General features: G+C 37.7%; 1 protein-coding gene across 3 annotated transcripts in view; it reads right to left on the bottom strand.

Annotated features, from left to right (window-relative positions):
* Positions 1-712: 712 nt before the first annotated feature.
* NR5A2 (nuclear receptor subfamily 5 group A member 2) overlaps positions 713-18922 on the bottom strand; it is an 82515-nt gene continuing 64305 nt past the window's right edge. For all 3 annotated transcript variants that reach the window (XM_008503295.2, XM_030455635.1, XM_030455634.1), the window contains exon 7: positions 713-3965. In XM_008503295.2, the coding sequence (XP_008501517.1) occupies positions 3718-3965 (248 nt within the window). In that variant the 3' untranslated portion in view covers positions 713-3717. The remainder of the gene's footprint in view (positions 3966-18922) is intronic.

Here is an 18922-nt window from a genome sequence, read left to right as displayed (position 1 = left end):
TTCCCCTTGAAACATTAACATTTGTCACCTCAGAGAACAGCCCCTCTTCATCTCCCAGACACTTCAGGCAAGGGGGTGGACTTGGTCTCAAAACAGTAGGGTACTACTGACAACCTCCTCTGGACCACTTTGTCTCCTGATCTTGAAACAGCAATCATGAGCCAGAGGGCAACTTTAGGAAAATATATTTCTTTAGTGGAAGTAACATCTGCCTCCTTGGCAGCCTCTGCTTGCAGTCCTGTTGGAAGCTGTGGTTTTGCCCCTGGCCCTGCTGAGTATTTACATTGCCAAGAGGTTATCCTGAGCACTGCTGGATCCTGTTACCTGACTTACTTTGGTTCTGTCATTTCCCCCCCCTCTTATACTCTGGCTGCTTAACTCTTTGTGGGTAACACATAAAGTGAAAATGAAGTGTGTAGTTTAAGATGAAATGTATTAACTTGTAGGTATTAACCAGTAAATTCCTTTTTTTTTATTAGAGATTCAGCTTTTCTGGTCTGTTTAGCTGTATTTATTTTGCTTCAGCCTGGGCAATTTCAGCATTGCTTTCTTTTGAAGGTGCCACCCTCCACATTTGTGTCTTCTGCTCTGCATCAAATTTTCTTTGGCTCTCTTATTTCTCTTTCAGTTCACTCTCCTCTCCTGTGTAACTAACTTGACTGGTGCTTCATTTCAGTGGAATGTTATCATAAAGACAATTATAAAATAATCATCATGGGCATATCAATATTTATTGAAATACTGGGGAAAAAAAATCCATTGGTGATGAGAAACTTCTGGCAAGAACTGACATGACAATATGTATTTCACCGATACAGTAAGAGAACTTCAACTTCAACAAGTAACTCACTGCACATTCTAAGAGTTGCATGGATTTAAATCCAAGGCAGCTGCAGAACATATGTAGTACAAATAGACTTTACAGATTGTCTGTTTACAAACACAGAACAACTATAATAAACCAGTCAAAGCCAAACCCTTTGAATTTTAGTCTGCTTTTACTAATATGTCCTGTAATCAATAAGGCAGTCAGAAGTAAACGCCTGGTTACAAAGTAGTTAACAATTAACATGAAGGGGGAGTTTTTTGGTGATTTTTGGTGTGTTCTTTTTTTTTGTTTGTTTTGTTCATGTACTTTGGGCAACTGATGGGATTTTCAGAACCACAGATGTGGGCAATTATATGTTAGTTAATCTGAAGTTGTTTCCATTAAAGTATGAAAAATTCTTTTCTTCTACCACCTTATTTTGTTCCTTTTGTCCTCTATGTAGCTTATATCACTGTGAATACATTTAGCAACATTTTTAAGCATTTTTCTTTAATATTCAGTGAGATTCGCTGTAGCATTTTAACAGGAAAAAAAAAAAAAAGAGAAAATACAGAATGCAAACACTTGAAACATACTTTGTTTTTCTTTCAAGAATGAAGGAATGACCATGCTTATCTCTTACATGTATATATACATATTTCACAGGCACTGTCAGTTGCCACCTGCATCCTACTTTCTGTTTATTTAGTTTGTTAGAGGGAGAAGGCTGCTGTTCTGATGATGTTTGCATGTCTGCTGTGTGGGATGGCTTAGGGATCTGTGCTTGCTTTGCTTTTGGTCCGTACAACAGTACGTGTGTTCTGTGGTATCAGACAGGCATCAGATTTTTCTGTGTTTGTACCCTATGCATGAACAGAGTATTAGAGCTGATTAATACAGGCAATTTAAACAGAGTGCTTTGTATTAATGTAGGTGTAGTAACTCATGTCTTTGGTATACAATGTGTGAATGGTAGGAAAAAAAAAAAAGAGAAATGCACCTTTTCAAATTCACATAAAACAGAAAAAGCTATGACTCACATAATTTACAATAGATTTAAATAAACTACATTTAGGATTATGAAGATTTACAGACATTTAATCACGTGAATGATTTTAATATGTAAAGACCCTTGTGTATCCCTGAACTATGTTCCACTAACTTGAAGACATGCTACAGTAAACACATATATTTGGCTTCTTCATTCTGGCTATATCTTATATAAAGGTGAAACCAAAGAACAATAAATTAGCATCATAATTGTCTACAGTGGAAACTATCATATACAATATAAATAAACTATTCAAAAGCCAGCAATCTTCATGAAAAAAAAAAATTAAAGGATTAGGATTTTATACAGTTTCTATAAGTGATTGTGCAGCCAATAATCTAAAAAATTATAGTCAAAATGAAATATCCCTATTGATTTTAGTGTCTCACGACATACAGTAATTAAGTACTGGTAAAATAATTACCAATTTAAAAGAAATAACAAGGAAATCACTGCTCTGCAATTTTATCACAGTTTTTTCCCCACAGGACCTAAAGAATGTAAACACTATGTTTTTGTTAATGTTAGAGATTAATACTTTATTTTAAACCTGTTGATCCACACCTGCACAGTTACCTTTCAGGATAAAGAAATAAGGCAAGACTTTTAACTGTGTTAATACATGTTAATACTGATATCTTAATTTGGACAGCAGAGAGAGAATTGTTTGTTCTTCTTTAATATTTGTTCTGCAGCAGACTTTGGCCTACACAGACATAGCAGTATCACTCTTCTCTCTTTTTGTAAAAGGTGTGAATTACCTAACTTTAAAAAGTTTCATTAGCCATTGGTTGTTTGAGCTGAAATTCAATTTGCTAATTACTGGCAGTTTTCAAGGCAGTTTCTTAATAAACTCCACGGCATCATCAGGTCCTAAAAATTTGTCTATTCTTGAATTGCTAAATGCACTATTTTTGTTCGAGTTTTAGCTTTTTAACACCAGTATTTGATGTTCTAAAAAACATTTTTTTTGTGAATGCTAAAGAAGATTTGTTTGTGATGGCTAAAATATCCCTGCTTCCTTTATGTGAAAAGGGCCAGGAATCTATAGCAGAGCCTTACTTTAGCCGCTGCACTAGGTAAGTGTACAGCTGAATTGTCTGCTTTGTTCTGGAATACTTCTCTCAGCTATGTAATAGCTATCTGACAAGAGCAGTAGAAGAGGGATACTGCCTGGTAGAAGAACATAAACACGTGACAAATGAACTTGAGAACATAGTACAAATGCTAAGCTAAATGGATAACAGACTCTTCATATTAGTGACTTGCAGGCCTGAGAGACTGAGAAGTCAAAACCAGCCTCTTAGGATTTGGTGGCGATACCACATAGCACCTGGCCTATGCCAGCTCTCTCTGACAGATTGTTGGATGGATGCCACATCATTTGTCACAGAAGAAGTAAGCGTTGGGTCCTTGGAGGGTGACAGAAGAAGCTACAGATGCAGTTTTGCATCTATTAGAACTGTCTTACAAGTCCTACTGTACAGTGAAGGAATTTAGTGCACTGAAATTCCCCACTATCTTAGCTTGATAATACGGATCAGTTTTTATTTTCTCCTAAGTTTCTTCATTTTGGCAATCAGCAGTGTTAAATATACAAGAATCATTCTGTCCTTTTTCATGTTGGGTAAGTTCACTTCACTGCAGTATAAAGTCCTATATAGATTCCTTTGGGGATGTGTAGCATGTGATTCACAGTTTGCAATACAAATACCCTGATACATCACTTATTTACTATTAGTATTTGATTATTATACCATTTCGCAAAGTCTTAAAACCATGTTTTAATTAGTGTTGCTTGGAGCAGTTCAGAATATATTTTTTTTTCCTTGAAAGCAGAAGCTTTAATGGGTTTAAATTATGCTCTCTTTGCATGCAGCATTTCAATGAGAAGGTTGTTACATGGCACATCCCCATTCAGGTGTTTGTAGTAGAGGTATTCTTCAGCCTGCATACTGATGGCCCGGATTTCTGGTAGTCGCAGGAGAAGCTGCCCAAATTTGTCTGTTTGCTGTGGGTAATTGCACATTGTGTAGTCCAGCAGAGCAGCATTCACTTGTTCCTGAACACCTTCCACAAGCTGGAAATTCTCAAGATTTTTGACATCTGAATTAAAATTTAAAAAATAACAACAATTTAGTTGCACGTTAATTCCTGTTTGTGAAGGCTGTGTTTCACTAAATGGATCTGGGTTTTTTAACTCCTGACAAAAGCTGCTGAATATTCAGTAAACCCTTTTGCCAGCTTTCCTGGGAAAATGATCACAAAAGAGCTTTAGCAAAGTGTCTTGTTGAAATTCTGCATATACCTCAAATCAATTAGACACCAATGGAGTCTGAGCAAGGTCAGCTCTTTTCATAGCTTACAAAAAAAAAAAAGTTGAGGATTCCTAAAGTAGAAGACCATAATGTATTGCTAGCAAATGAGTCCCAAGAGGAATCCCTATCTTTAACCTAGTATGTTACACAATTCATATAATTCTGTATTAATTTTTCTGACCCAAGGTGAAGTCTGTGTCCAGGTTATGATGTAGTTAATTCTAATAAAAAGTGACAGGGTTCTTGTTTCTGTTTGACATTTTCTAAATGATTCTGAAAGCCTTTGACTTGTCTAGCCTACATTAATGAACCATCTGGTACACTCCAGTGACTGCCAAAATAATCTTCCCTACTAGAAACTCTCTAAAATATATATTTCACTGACTAATGATCTTTATAAAATGAAATAATTGTCCTTTGGGTGGAATACCAGATAAGAATGGTGCCCTTTAACCCAAATACGGTTTCTGAAAACCAACATGCTGATTTTTTTTTTTTTCTGGTATTGGACAACAGGCATTTGCATCAGTATGGCAGGTACAGTTTGTTCACTCTGTCTCTGGTTATCTTCTGTTCCTATACAGCAAGTCCAAGTCATGGAAATGTTGGTCAGTGAATTATCTGCTCGTTATTTGCTTCTCTGTGTAAAAACTACTGTGATGGCATTGTCTTTCAACATGTCTAAATTCAGAAGTTACTCCCAACCTTGCAAACAACAGGGCTCCTATAATGGAGAAAGAATAAAGTGATCAAAGTGCTCTTGCTGGGAGAACATGTTTTGATGTTTGATCATTTATACCATCAGTAATAGAGTCCTGTAACACTGTTTGATGTGATTCTAAAGCACGGCAATACTGAGCATAACTATGCTGCTAATTCACTTTGAAAAAAAGAGAAATCTGCTCTTCGGTCGATATTCTTGGAGCACAGAGATGGGGAATTTGGCATTGTAAATGCCAGCCTTTGATTGGAAGGGAAATGAGTGTTTTCCTTTGGAAAACAGGAACACACACTGGTCCCCCAATCAATCAGCAGCCTGGGAGGCTTTGTTAAGTGTATCTCACTGCACCTTTTCCTAGAAGTGCTTTAAATAGAGCAAATACTGGTTCCTGCACATAAGTGTGCTGGAAGAGGAGGGAAGCAGTTGTAGGAGGCAAACATTTTCTCCAGGACAACAGGGGCATAGGAAGGCTGCCAAGGACCCTGATGGCAGCCCAAGGTAGCATGAACAGCCCTCAGAACCTGAATTACAGCCTTTGGGCAGGATCATGCTGACTGCACTTCAGGTTTGCTCTTGCATGAGCTGGAGTGAGTGTTTCCTGCTGTGGTCATTACTACACTCCTTTTTCCTGTCCCAGTTTCACTGTGGAAATGAAGCAAGCAGCTCCTGGATTTGTCCTGCGTGCTTGGGAACTGGGGACACGACCTCCGTCCCAATTCTGCTTAAGAAACTTGCTCATGATGCTGGTATTATGACAACTGTCCAACAAAGATAGGCTGAACTTCCCATTATCCAGATTGAGGAGCACTGGAAACTTCAAAGCTGCTATGGCTGGTCCCTTAGCTATTCAGACTCATTTATCCAAAGACTTTTTTCCAGTGTCTCTGGAGATCTTTGGATAATCATGTTTTCATCTATCACACTGGACATTTTCTCACACAAAATATAGCTGTTTATTTTTTTATGTACTTAGATAAAACTCCCAAGGTATTCTGTAGCAAGTATACCCTGGGTTAAAAATTGGGTGTCTTAAGCATATTACTTAAGAAAGGAAGAGTAACAATTATTTTTAAATAGATTCCTTTCAGATGCAAACTGCAATCATGAATGAACTGTTTAAGTGTAAGAAATTCCCACAGAAACAGAGACCTTGCTGGAGATTAAGCTGTGTTAATCAGCAAGATAAAATGTGTAATGATTTCAGAATCAGTATTTTGAACTTTTTTTCTCCTGTTTAAAATAACTTTAAGCATCAGGAAGTTTTAGGAACTTTGAATTAAAATTGCATCTTTTTTCTCCTGTCTGTCCATTTTGAATACCCTGATATTAAATTCTGCTGACTTCTCAGGAAACCAGGTTCATTCTCATTTTTGCTCTCTGTCTAAATGTTACTGTATGGAATATTATTTTTATTTGCAACACCACAAAATAAATTTTTACAAAGATCAAGAAGAAACAAAATGTGAGAATTGCAATATAAAAACAAAAATCCTACAAAAGGGGTGAATTAAACAGATGCTTTATAGAGAGTTTTATATGATGTGTTTTATAAGTAATATTCTATTTATACAATTGAAAAATTTATGTATTTTTAGTATAAATTTGTATTTTTTTTTTTTATAATTCAGCTGTATTGATATCATACTCCTAGTCAAAAAGGAGGCATAATATTTCATCTATACTGCCCCCATATACAGGATTGGAGGCTTCTGCACCATAGAGGTGTTCCTAAATGCTCATCAGCTTTGTAGCTTGGCTGGAACTGCACCCAAGTTACAGAACTACAGGGGAAGAAGGTCTGTGTTGTGTTTTTTTTCCCTCCTCTCAGTGAGCACCTCTTCAAATACCCCTCATGTGGCAACATAAGCACTGAAGTCAGATGTAAAAACAAGTTACTACCAGTAAACAAAAAGTAGTTCTGAGGCTTCTCTACCATACTCAGCCTGAGGAAATGCTTTTAATGTATTTGCTCTACACAAATTCTTAATATTTGTGGTGAGGCTCAGTGCTTGTAAACAAGATGTTATTGGTTAACCAGCAAAACTATGTAGAATTTTCCTGGCTGTTTCTATACTGCATGAGATACTCATAGTCCAAATGATTCCTTTTAGGACATCATTACAGAATCCATCTGTGTGTAGGCCTCTCCGGTACTGCAGTCATAACTATGGGGATATAGAGGGAACCTAATGACCAGTTATGTATTTTGGAGTGAATCTCCATGAAATAACCATGGTTATGACTTCTGGTCAGTGCTCTCATCTCATACACATTAACAATAAATGCTGCAATAAAGCAAACAAAACAAATTGAAGAGATAGAAGTCGAGGGATATGTGCTGAGACTACTGTGTAAAGTTCCACTGTTGTGTTTCAAGCTCTTGTGTATATTGTATATTGCTGAAAAAGGTTTGGCAAACACATAGTTGCAATATAAATTATGAAGTTATTTTTGAGAGGCAATCACAAACTCCAGCTCTAATAAAGATGAATAATAACAACGGAAAACACGTGAATATTGTTATTTCCAGTAGCTTCAAGTTCTGTGGGTAGAACAAATACTATGCAGTTTTCACTTCTGGTACTAAATATTTAGCTGATAGTAACACACATGTTATTATATTATTACTTTGGTTTGTAGGTAGATGATCTTCCTGTGGTTTGTGTTTGTTTTTATTCTTGGTATTTATTATAGAACTCTGGCTAAAGGTATATGATTTAGTTTTCTAAGTATTTCCCTTTTGATAAAGATCTTTTGAATGCTAGTGAGTTAACTTGGTGGAACATCCAGCAGTGCCATTGTAAGTCTGCAACGGTGTAAAGACAGTGGTGTAAAATGAGCATGGAATCTGCTGCTGGTGTGTACAGCACAACAGTCTTATGCTTTCATATAATTCTTCATTTCTGTTTGCTTTTTAGAATTGGAATGTCTCTTATCAATCTTCACATGGGCTAGTAACAATTTCAAGTACACATGTTTAAGCTTAATGCAAGAAATCATTTTCCAAGGTTTAGATGCTTGTAAATTAAATGAATAGGAATAGGTCCCCCCCTCCCACCAACCCACCCTTTAAATCCTAGCAGCTAGAAAAAATGTTTTGTGTTGCTACAGTAAGTATCAGTCTTGTATCTCTTCTACTTTATTCACTCAGGGACTAATTACCAACTTTTTACATGAAACAGCCTTACTGTGAGCTCACAGTGGGGCGCACATCTTTTTCTATCCTTATTGGAAAGTAAACCCTTAGGTCTTCTGGAATATATTATATGTTTTACAAGAAATAGCAATTGCTTTTCTGTCAAACAAAGAATTTTTCTTCTCTATGGCTTACTTTTGACGATTAAGACAAAAACAGTATTATAGTGTGTCAGGATCAGCTCTGCAGTCACTGTAAAGATCTGCCAGTATTCCCAGAAATCCCCCCATTTTGATTATTTTCTACATCTGCTATAAAAGCTGCGCATTAAGCTGAAACTGCATACAACGTTCAGCCTGAGGAGAACACTTTTGCATATTTTCCTCAAAAATGGGTCTGGTCTTTAGAGGGGGAAAATATTTAGCTTTCAGAGTGATTTTCTCCCTCTCATATTCCAGACATGAAATACTGAAGATTTGGTGGTCTACTAATCTGTAGAGAGCTTCCCTTGGTCTGGGAATTTTGAAAAGAAAAATGAAACAGAATCAGAGATTTAAATTTGACAAATAGTAATCCTTAGGATCAGCGTAAATATTTCCCAAAGAAAGCCAGGCACTTTTATCAGGCACTCTTTCTACATGTAGTGACAAAGAGGAGCGTGCATATACAGCTTGGCTACCTCTGCAGCACTTTTTTACACCATTTTGCACCATTATGCAAGTCCTCCTATTGCAAGGAGAAAATAAGATTGTGTTTAAGCTTCTCCATGGGGAGAGCTCACTTTCATAAGGCTGGAAACGACCTTACAAATACTCCAGACAATAGGATGCAATACCAGCCCAGGGCTGAGCTTCCTCACCCTGAATGGGCTGACCAGCCCCAGCATGTAAGGACTTGATTAAAACTCAACTGGTCCCAAAGCTTAGTAGCTTTTTGAAGTGAATGTTAAACATGGAGGTAAGATCTGATGTCTTCTGAATTCTCGTGATGGTATCTTTGGCCAGGAAAGCTTTCAGGCTCATCCTCAAGGGGGTTTCTGTTTTTTCCAGCCAGACTGTGATCTAAGGAGCAGCATTGCCTTAGCTTAGAAGCACACTGTCCTATCAAGGAACAATACATTGTATCAATGTACAAATTTATTAATGCTGATGATGGAACCTTTTCCCCCAGAATAGTTCAAAGAAGGGGACTATCCAGGATGCAGGTGATTATCCAAGTCGCCTTCCATTTAAACACAGCTTTTTCCTAGATTTTGCCCACTCTGTGCTATCATTGCAAATCCTCTGGGTCACAGGACTTAAAATACAAGTAGATTTTGACATGTGATAAAAAATTTTTTGAGGGCAAGAGTAGTAATGGTTGATAAAGTGCCAGTCTCTGGAAATTACCCACAGTTCTCCTTCATAGAAACTAATGGCAACAACGGCAGTTCCATATAGCATGTCATGAAGGCAGATGTATGCCATGCTATAGCTAAGCCTTCTTGACAGACAAAATGCTATAATGAAGGAAGATTTATCATAAAGATAAGCTCCTTACTGCAAAATTCCCCCCAGTTTTATTACAGAAGGGCTGTGCTGAATATTATTTACTTAGAAGTCATGGGAAACAATTTATGATCGATGTGTTTGTTAATCAGTGGTAAGGCACTATATTTAGCACTTTCCAAACCTTGAAAAACTTTTACATTATAACAACAGAAACCACTTTTATTTTCTTAAGACACACAACCCAAAACTACATGCATAGAAAAGTTTTTTGGTCTTTAGGTGGTTTCTTTTTTGCCAGTGGCTAAGCTATCTCTAACAGTGCAAGGATCAATCTCTGACTGTTTATTAGGGTCATAAAGTAATTTTCATTTTCAGTTGAAAGTAACACCAGATAATGAAGAATGTACATTGTTTCAAAAATCTGGATTCAGTTCTTCTATAGCAAAATATTTTATTTACATCTGAGTACTGGGCAAAATTATATGTTTTTAAAATGAAAATGAGATGCTTACAAGAGAAAAAGCTGTAATTCTTAGTCCAAATCCTATTTCATCCCTTAAGTATTCAATCTTGATGGACCTTTGGTTTCTTTCAGAACAATGCAGAGTCAACTAAAGCATATTTTGGGGTTGTTTTATAGTGGTTGGCTTATTTCTAGTGTTATTTTAAATATTTAAGTGTGTTTTTCTATTCCAAAATTATTGTAAAATAACATATTCTTACTGAGTATAAAACCTTGTGCTTCTTGCCTTTTGTGAAGACTTCTATAGTTGTATTTGCTGCTGTTAGCTCTGCAGTGAAAGAAATAAACCAGATTCCTCTCCTTGTGCATCTGTGAATCTATTTTACTAAATTTCAGGTGTTTCTTCTCTTGCAGCCCCTGTAAAGATGAAGGGCAAAGCCTAATCTGATCTCTCAAGTCTTTATGACTGCTGTAATTACTGAGTCATCACTTGGGAAAATAAACCCACTTAATTTTCAACAGCTCAGGATGAATTTACTGACCTAAAAGTTAAACAAACAAAATCTCCACCCGCTTCTTGTCCTGGCCCCCCAGGAACCAACATCCTGATTACTTGTAAATGAGACATAGGTGATATGGTGGCTGCTGGAACATGGTAACATAAGGATCCTGCCAGGCTTCTATGGACCAAGAGCTGCTCACAGCTCCTGACTGAAAGTCCACAGCCAGCCAAACCCTACAATAAAGTCCAGTCTGCTGAGCCTGAGGAGGGAAAAGCATGGCCAGGTACAGCCCCACAACCCCAGGTGTGGAGAACCAGTTAGAAGAACTACTTGATAAAATTATGGCTCAGCTCAGAAGATGCTGGAACAGACCACAGGCACCAAGTCACAAGCAGAGTGCTTCCACTTCTGGTGCTTCAGCTTTGCTAGGCCTAAGCTCCAGGACCAGCTCACTTTCTTTTACTTTCTAGAGCTACCTCTGTGCCTGAAGTTATGCCCAAGCTGATGTCCCAGACTTACTGCTGCTCTGGGTGAGCAATTCAGCCTGTTGCTTGCCTCTTGCTCATCTGGGACTGAGGGAAGCCTGTCTATTGCCTGGAGGCTCATTCTGTATATATGTTAATCCTTGTTTAGTGTTCACTGGTAGGACTAGGTTCCAAGTAAGAGAGTAGATGTTGCTTTTTTTTAAGACATGACAGAGGAGCTGGAATTTGAACAGCACTTGCTCTGTTGTGCCTTCAAGGAACTTCCCCCAACAACTCGAGTCTCCCACCTCACCAGAGGGGGTTTATAGCTACTGCTAACCTACCTACAGGCTGTTCTCAGCAAAGGTGAGCTCCAGTCTTTTGAGTTTAAGCTCTGCTGCTGACTGAAAAAAATAACCCTAAAAAATTTAAGCCCAAATTTATAGTCTGTCTTTATAGGCTGGTGGTAAGGGAATCTGCTTGGCCTGACACAGGTTTCTGGTTCTTGCTTCCAGGCTTGTTTGTACACTTGACCTAGTGAACACTTAAGGAAAAGGACAGATCAATCCTAGAAAAAATGTCTCAGTCCAAGTCTCTCTTTTCCAGGGAAAAAATTGTGTAACCACTATCCCAGGTGTGCTGGCATGTGATCATAATCTGGGGCAGAAGTAATTTAGTAAAAGTCTTACAGGTAAACCAAGAAAGTGAGACAAAAATAATTTTTCCTAACTTCTCATCTAATTCCAGGTTCATATTATATGCTTGTCTTTTGAATATTTAAGTTGGAATAAGCACGGGTAAGAAAACTAGTTAGTTACTTATCATGCTAACAGCAGGCTTCAAAATATCTATGTGCTTAAATGAAGTCAAACCTACAGCAATAGCACTAGTTTATTATCACAAAAATAATAATTAAAAATACTATCACATTTGATAGAAGCAGAAACTGGTAAGAGTTTAAAATATCAGAATAGTAAATTTATTAAATCAAACAGTTTTCCCAGTTAATTTCTGAAACAAATTTAATCATCTATAGCAGATGAGCAATATAGGATTGTTGGTGTTTTACAGGAACTGGCTGTCAATGTCTACAATTTGTAGGATATGAATAGTTAAAGATGTCATAAATACTTATGAAGTTCCTGGGAATGGCGGTAGGAACATCATACAAAATCCTTGAAATTATGAACTGAAGCAGAAAGGTATTATATGCAACTTGCAATAATAGACAGTACTATAGAAGGAGTGAGAAGCAATCTATTATTTAGCTTAGAAGAAGTGCACATTAAAAAAAAAAAGGAATGAAAATTTTAGGTAGATTTGCTTTTATCTCAAAAATATTTGCTCTGCTTTTGCTTAGACATTTGCAACTTTTCTGAATTATTTGATTGATTGTACCCATGAGAAGCTTGCACATTTTCTCTCCTTCCCCTTTCCATCCCCCTCCAAGTACTCAAGTACTGTTTAAAATACAAGTAATGGACCAGATTAATCTCAGAGATATTTCTACTGCCACCACTGGAACTACACCAAGGGGTGATATGGTCCTAAAAGTGGAAATATAAATATTTTCTGGAAAAATATTGAATATAAATTTCTACTGAGGTTAGAAATGCAGCTGTCACTGGAACCCTTCTGAGTAGCAGGTTGTATCCTTTTATAAAGCCCATCTGTCTCTGCAGAGTATAAAAAATGCATGATCATAAAAAGGAGTACTCCTTAGGGGAAAAATCTCTGTACTAATCTTGTAGTCACTTTACAAAACAGTTTTAATCCCAAATTTGCATTTGATTTTCAGTGAGGAACTTTTGTGGTTTTTGCAAAGTTTTCCTATTCCATTAGAATAAGATATGAGGTACAGTTTGTTCAGGTGGCAAGTCCAGACTATGAATAAACCAACGTTATCATATGAAAGAGAATTAAACAGGCAGATCCAAGTGGGGATATATTAAGCCCAATTTAAGCTCCGGTAGTTGAATTTAGCCTGTACTAGATGTCTGGTTTGCCTCAGGATATATTCAGCTTTCCAGCTAATCGACTGAGGAAAACTGCCTGAGGTATGATAAAATTTACAAGAGAGCTCAGTCGAATAGCTCTTGTTATAAATACTAGCTTAAAGGCATTCTTCTGGTCTTTGGGATCAGGACTGTATTTGCATTTAATTATTATATTTCAAACTTTCTTCAACTCAGTTAAAAATATCAGATCGGCCAGTTATATCACTAGAGGGGTTTCCAGTTAAGCATAGAACTTCATACCACTTCTTTATTACTTGGTGAATTTTGTTTGGCTTTATCTTTTTGTTTAGATCCAAAGGAGCAAAAATTATTAAAAAATATGTTTTCTCTAAAAGAAGGAAATATAGTTAAGCAAAGCTGTTTTAGTGGTATGTGGATATAAGAGGTGTAATACTTTACTAGGAATTTTTGCCAACTTAATTGGCAAATCATTCAGTTTTAAGTCTTTCACTGTTTTAAGACAAGGCTTTGTGTGAGACAATCAACCATTCATCTTTCAGACATTTAAAAAAATTATTTTCCCTCTTTCTTTAGCTTATTGTTTTTGACATTGTCTCTTGATCTGAGTGGAAGGTGCAAATTTCATTTTTTCCTGTGACATATGCCAGCACTTAGTTGGGGAAGTGTTTTGGCCAATGAGAGTGCCAGAAGCCCAAATGGGGACATCTGCAACTACATGGCATGCTGCAAGTGTCACTGCTGGCACTGAGAAAACCCTGGAGGGGCATCCAGATGTGTGTCAGCCTTTGCACTCTTTTCCCAAGACCTTAAAATTATACAAGTGTTCTTTGCATTGCTAATGCTTCTAAGCATACAAATACGAAAGCCAAAGCAAAGCCCACCTGAAAGTCCCTCTGGCAACATGGTTACTCATCATTTAGATAGGGTAGAAAAGTGTGGCATAGGAGAAATACTCTAGCACCTGCATTTCAAATATAAGGCTCCTAGAAGAATTTTACTTCTCAGCTACGTCTGATTTCTTGGCAAGTCACCCTGATCAGAAAGGACTGAAGGCTCTCAGATAAGGTCGTGTCTCAGCACATTTCTAACATTTCAATTGCTCGGTCAGGAATGGCAGAAATAAGTCGGGTAAATTCCAGATTTGTGCTCACTGCTCAGGGGTCAAATATTTGGTTAGAGATAGATGAGATGTTTCCACAGGAACAGTCATAGGCTTAACATAAGGAGCATGAATTAAGGGGCTCCAGATCCCCATTGTTCTCTGGCTGGAACTGCCCCTAACACAATGCCCAAACCCCTCATGTTCCCTGCACGGGGAGAAGGGTACTTTTTGCTCTCCTGATGCTCCATGACAGATGAGGGAAGGGAGCAGAGCACACCTCTAGCACTGAGCAGTGCCTACTGTGATGGGCTGCAGAGAAGGTTGCCTGAGCTTTGCACTTTTTCTGCCCTTTTCTGTCCTGGCCAAGCTCACCCCACCAGTGACATACATGGCCTCAGGGTCCCAGCAATGCTCTGCTGAGTCCCTCAGTGCATTATTGAATCACACTGTGCATTTTGCTCTTATTGCTCAGGAACTGAAAGGATCTTGAATTCTAGGTCTACCTACACAAAAATCAGCACTCATTGGACTAAGGTCAGGTCTAGGTAGATCTCAGTGTACTCTTCAAAGCAGGGGTGTTTCCCCACCTGTAAGTATATTTACAGAAAGAACTGGGAATAGCCATTTGGAATGAAATTTGTCTGTTTTTTCATTTTATGATAAAAGCTATATGAGTTACTACTATGAAAACTGTAATTGTAAAAGCAATTTGTGTTTCTTTTAAGGTTACTTTTCATGAAAATTATGACCAGGCCAAGAAATAGTGCTTTCTGTAGCCTTGTGAGCACAGCAGACAGTGTGATATGGACTTGGCAGGATACAATTCATGTAAGTACACAGGTACATCCTCATGCTTTAGTTTCATGGAAATGCACAGACTTTCAAATCTGAAGTATCCAGCAACAGTGCCTTTGTAGCTGTAAATCTCCATAGTCTCAAGATGCCAAAGAAACTACTGACTCCTGCATTAGAACTACCTGCCCACCCTACAGGGACTCCTACCCAATTTCTGGGGATGTGACCTAAAAAGCCAAATGCCCTGGACAACATATTCCAGGCACTACACTCACGTGTTTACAATTGTTCTTGTGATTCATTGCTTACATTCATTAACTGGAGGTTAATGTGTTCTCAGAGACAAATATATTCAAACAAAAAACCCAACAATATTTTTTCAAAACTGTGAGTTGAAAAGCAGCTCAGGGCTTTTCCTAGCGCACAGTCCTAGTAGTGTTTCTGAGTCTGCAGAAGTACTGTAGTACCTTTCACTTCTGTTCCATCTGTGTCTTTAACACAGAGGTTATTGGTCTCTTCACTTGAATCAGTCAGCTTACTTTGACCAGTAGGATACAGAGTAGTTCATCAAAGATTAAAACAAATCTTACCACTTCTGTCCAACCAAACCTAGTGAACTTAAGAGTAAGCAAAGCCCAGCAATACTTTATTTAATTTTATATTAATTTCCTGTGTCAGCTTCAGGTTTAAAAAAGAAGAAATCCTAGCAGAGAAAATACTAATCAAGCCTGACACCTGGAAAAAAAAGTCACACTGGAAAAACCTGACATGGAATCCAATGGTGTAAAAAAATCTTAGATATTTGATGTTTCAAATTCTGACATTCTTCATTTAGACTAAAATAACAGATGTTTGTAGTGTACCTTAGCTGGTGACTATTTAACAACTAGGTGCTCTCACAGCATGGTACTCTTTATGTTCACAGTAATGAAAGTTGGCTATTGATTTTTCTGTAGTGGCTTGTAACTATTATAGTTGACACATCAATAGAAAAGGAAAGCACAATGTTTCACAGCAGGCAGAAAATCAGAGAATACATGATGCTGTGACAGTAAATCATGGAATAATCTCAAGAATTGATATATGGTTACTGCTAACTTGAAACCCATGGCTTTCTCTGAAAAGACTGCCCTATAATCGCCCAATATGTTCTAACAGACTGACTGCCCATAATAGTGGTAAAGCACACAACACAATGTTTCATCTTCAAAATAATGGTTTCCATGAGCCAGGTTGTTTTGTTGTGGTGGAATTCGTTTTATGTGTTACTGCAGAAGAAGGGAGAAAGAGTGGTCTCAATATCCCAATATCCCTTAGACTAATTCTGAAAGGTTTTAGGAAATTTTTTTTTCCTTTCAGAGAAGAGCATGGAAGGTTTTTGTTCAAAAAAAAAAAAAAAAAAAAAAAAAGAAGAGGATGAGATGTTGCCATTGATTTTTAACTTGCAAAAATCTGCAGTTGAAAAAGAAACACAAAAAAGCTGATTATTTTTGATATCAAAATATTGGAGGTGCTTTCTCAAGAAAGGCAAATGCTGAGAAAATACATTCAACACGGCTGTTTCCAGTTCCACAGCATCCTGAAAGGGATCCAAAGGCACGTAAGTAATTGGAAGTTCTTTTAAGTGTCTGCTTCTCTCTGCTGCATTCTTGAGGGGCACAGCAATCTCTGAATTTTACCGTATTCCTAGTGAATTTTTAGCATGGATGTTCTTAATTGCTTTGTTCCCTCTTTACTCCCTGGCTTACCTCTGTTGTATCTATGGTTTTAATTAACTGTGAGGGTCTTTTTTCCCTGTCTCAAAACAGAAAGGGAGGAAGAAATACAGGTAAGAGCTGGCCAGTGGGAGCACTGTTGACACCACTCCCACAGTAACCTCTTAGCAATGTTCCTCTCTGGTACCTTCAGCATGTAATGCTGTTTTCCTGCAGATGTGAGAATGTGACTCCATTCTCTAAAGCCAAATATCTCCCACAAAAGAGGGACTTAAGTAAGGGGAAAAGACTTAAGCTGCCATCCATCTAGTCTGCCCCAGACTGTTATTCTGCTTAGGCTATAAGCTTTCCCCCAGTGAAAGGCTGGATAGGATCATCTGTCTTGTCCCAAGCAGTTCACTGATCTATATTACAATTTTTGGTTTTGGGAGAGAGGAAAGATGCTGTTGTAGTGTCATTCCCCATTCTGATGTTGAATTATTTCTCTTTCTTTATATGAAACTTCCCTTCACCTGGCAAGCAGAGGTGTTGTGCAAAAAGTCTGTCATTACTGGAGATTATGTTAAATGTAGGATTTTCCTTATTAATCTTTGAATAATCTTATAAAGTAGAATTTTTAAAGGAGGACAGCCATGTTTTAGTTTTCAGATAAAACTTATACAAGCCACAGGGACTGTTTTGGGGCTCACTCTTTCAGTTTGTCCTATCCTTCACTGGCTCTGCACAGGACCAGATCAATACAGGGAACCCCTGCTCCATGAGGTTTATCCAGTCTTGGCAGCATCTTTGCCAGAGCCTAAGGAGTGGCAATTTTCAGTCTCTTCTCTCTTCCTGCCAGCAGAAGTCATCCGGAAGCACTCCACACAAGGAGCTTGGGAAAGTGTTTCCACATAGTCCTCCTCTACCTCCCAGTTAAAGATCACAGCTGCATTCAAGGCTGGGCCATAAAGTTTGTTTCTGAATTTTCCTTCATTGTTTCTTTCCTGTTTGCTTCTCTTTCCTTTCTATCCACCTCTGTCTTGGCTTTGATCACAGTTCCATGGTTTCTCTTTCCTTCCTGACGTTTTCCCTGTTTTTTTTTCACTCGTTTCCTAGCTCAAGCCCTCTGGCCTCTCTCTGTTCCTCTGAACCACATCACTGCTGTCCCATGTTTTCACTGACAGCTCCTAGCTCCTGCTCTGACCAGATATCCTCTTCTCTGCCCCTCTTCTCCCATCTTGCAGATCTCACAGATCCTTTCTTTCCCTCTGGCCTCCTGTTTAATTCTCCTGTTACTTCTTTTCATTATTTCTTTACAGTATTTAGTATTTATTTTAGCTCCCTCAAAAGCAGCCTTTGCTTTAATTTCTTTTCCAATGTCCAACCCTGAACAAGCAGCAAAAGGGTAAGAGGTAGGGGAATTTGGCACAGTCTATAGTGTTTCTGCAGTAAATGGCTGACAGTCACCCATCTATGAACTTTCAAGTAGGAGCCTCTGCAATGTGTTTTTAACTAGAAATACATGAGAAGCATTTTTTTAGCCTATACATTCTGGTTTGAAAAGTATTTAGTAAGTTAATCTGTTACAGCTGCAAAGTAAATTTAGCCATTATATTTCTTTAGCATGTTCCTCGTTCAATGAAACAGTTATTTACCTGTTCTACTTAAGACTATAGTGTGGTTTTACTGGCTCCAAGAATAAGGATATTCCTTAATTTATCTATGCCTTAATATATAGCCATTTATTCCCATGTCATTCTGGGAAACTTGGCTAACAAAAGTAGCCAACAGAAGCTAAAAAAATCTGTAAAATCCCATCCTCTGTTACATATATAGTACATTCGTGTTGTAAAAGTATTCAAAAAGCAGAGACAGATGTAAATGTGTGTTATGTGCAGGTAGCTTTTCCCCCTTACAGGAGCTGTTTAAAAGCATACTTACTGGTATTCTGAAACATATTAGAGGGAAAAAGTGCAGAGCACACTGATTGGGTTATTCTGAAATCCCCACTGTCTCCACACAAAGGCAGCAGTACAGAATACAAATATTGCTTGATACCCGTGTTTCTAATTACTTGTGAGATTTGTATCTAACAAATATACGACCTAATTTTCTCTCAAGCATCTAATCCTATCGTTATTTCAAAATCTTGTAAAATATGCTTTTTAGAAAACAACAACATGAAAAGAAAAAGTACTTGCAGAAGATGGTTAAGCTTTTTTCCCATAGCTTGCAGCTTTCAGACATGCAGAAAACATAAAACAGTAATGATCAGATTGGATCAAATTCATTCCTCAAATAATGCTATTGTACTTAACAGTTGCATGAGAGAGGAATCTGCAACATTCACTGCATTTTATAAAACAATAATCAGGACAAATCAACTGTGATTACTAAA

Source organism: Calypte anna, chromosome 8 (assembly GCF_003957555.1).
Source record: "Calypte anna isolate BGI_N300 chromosome 8, bCalAnn1_v1.p, whole genome shotgun sequence".
NCBI classification, from domain to species: Eukaryota; Metazoa; Chordata; class Aves; order Apodiformes; family Trochilidae; genus Calypte; species Calypte anna.
This window is presented reverse-complemented; position numbering and strand designations above follow the sequence as displayed.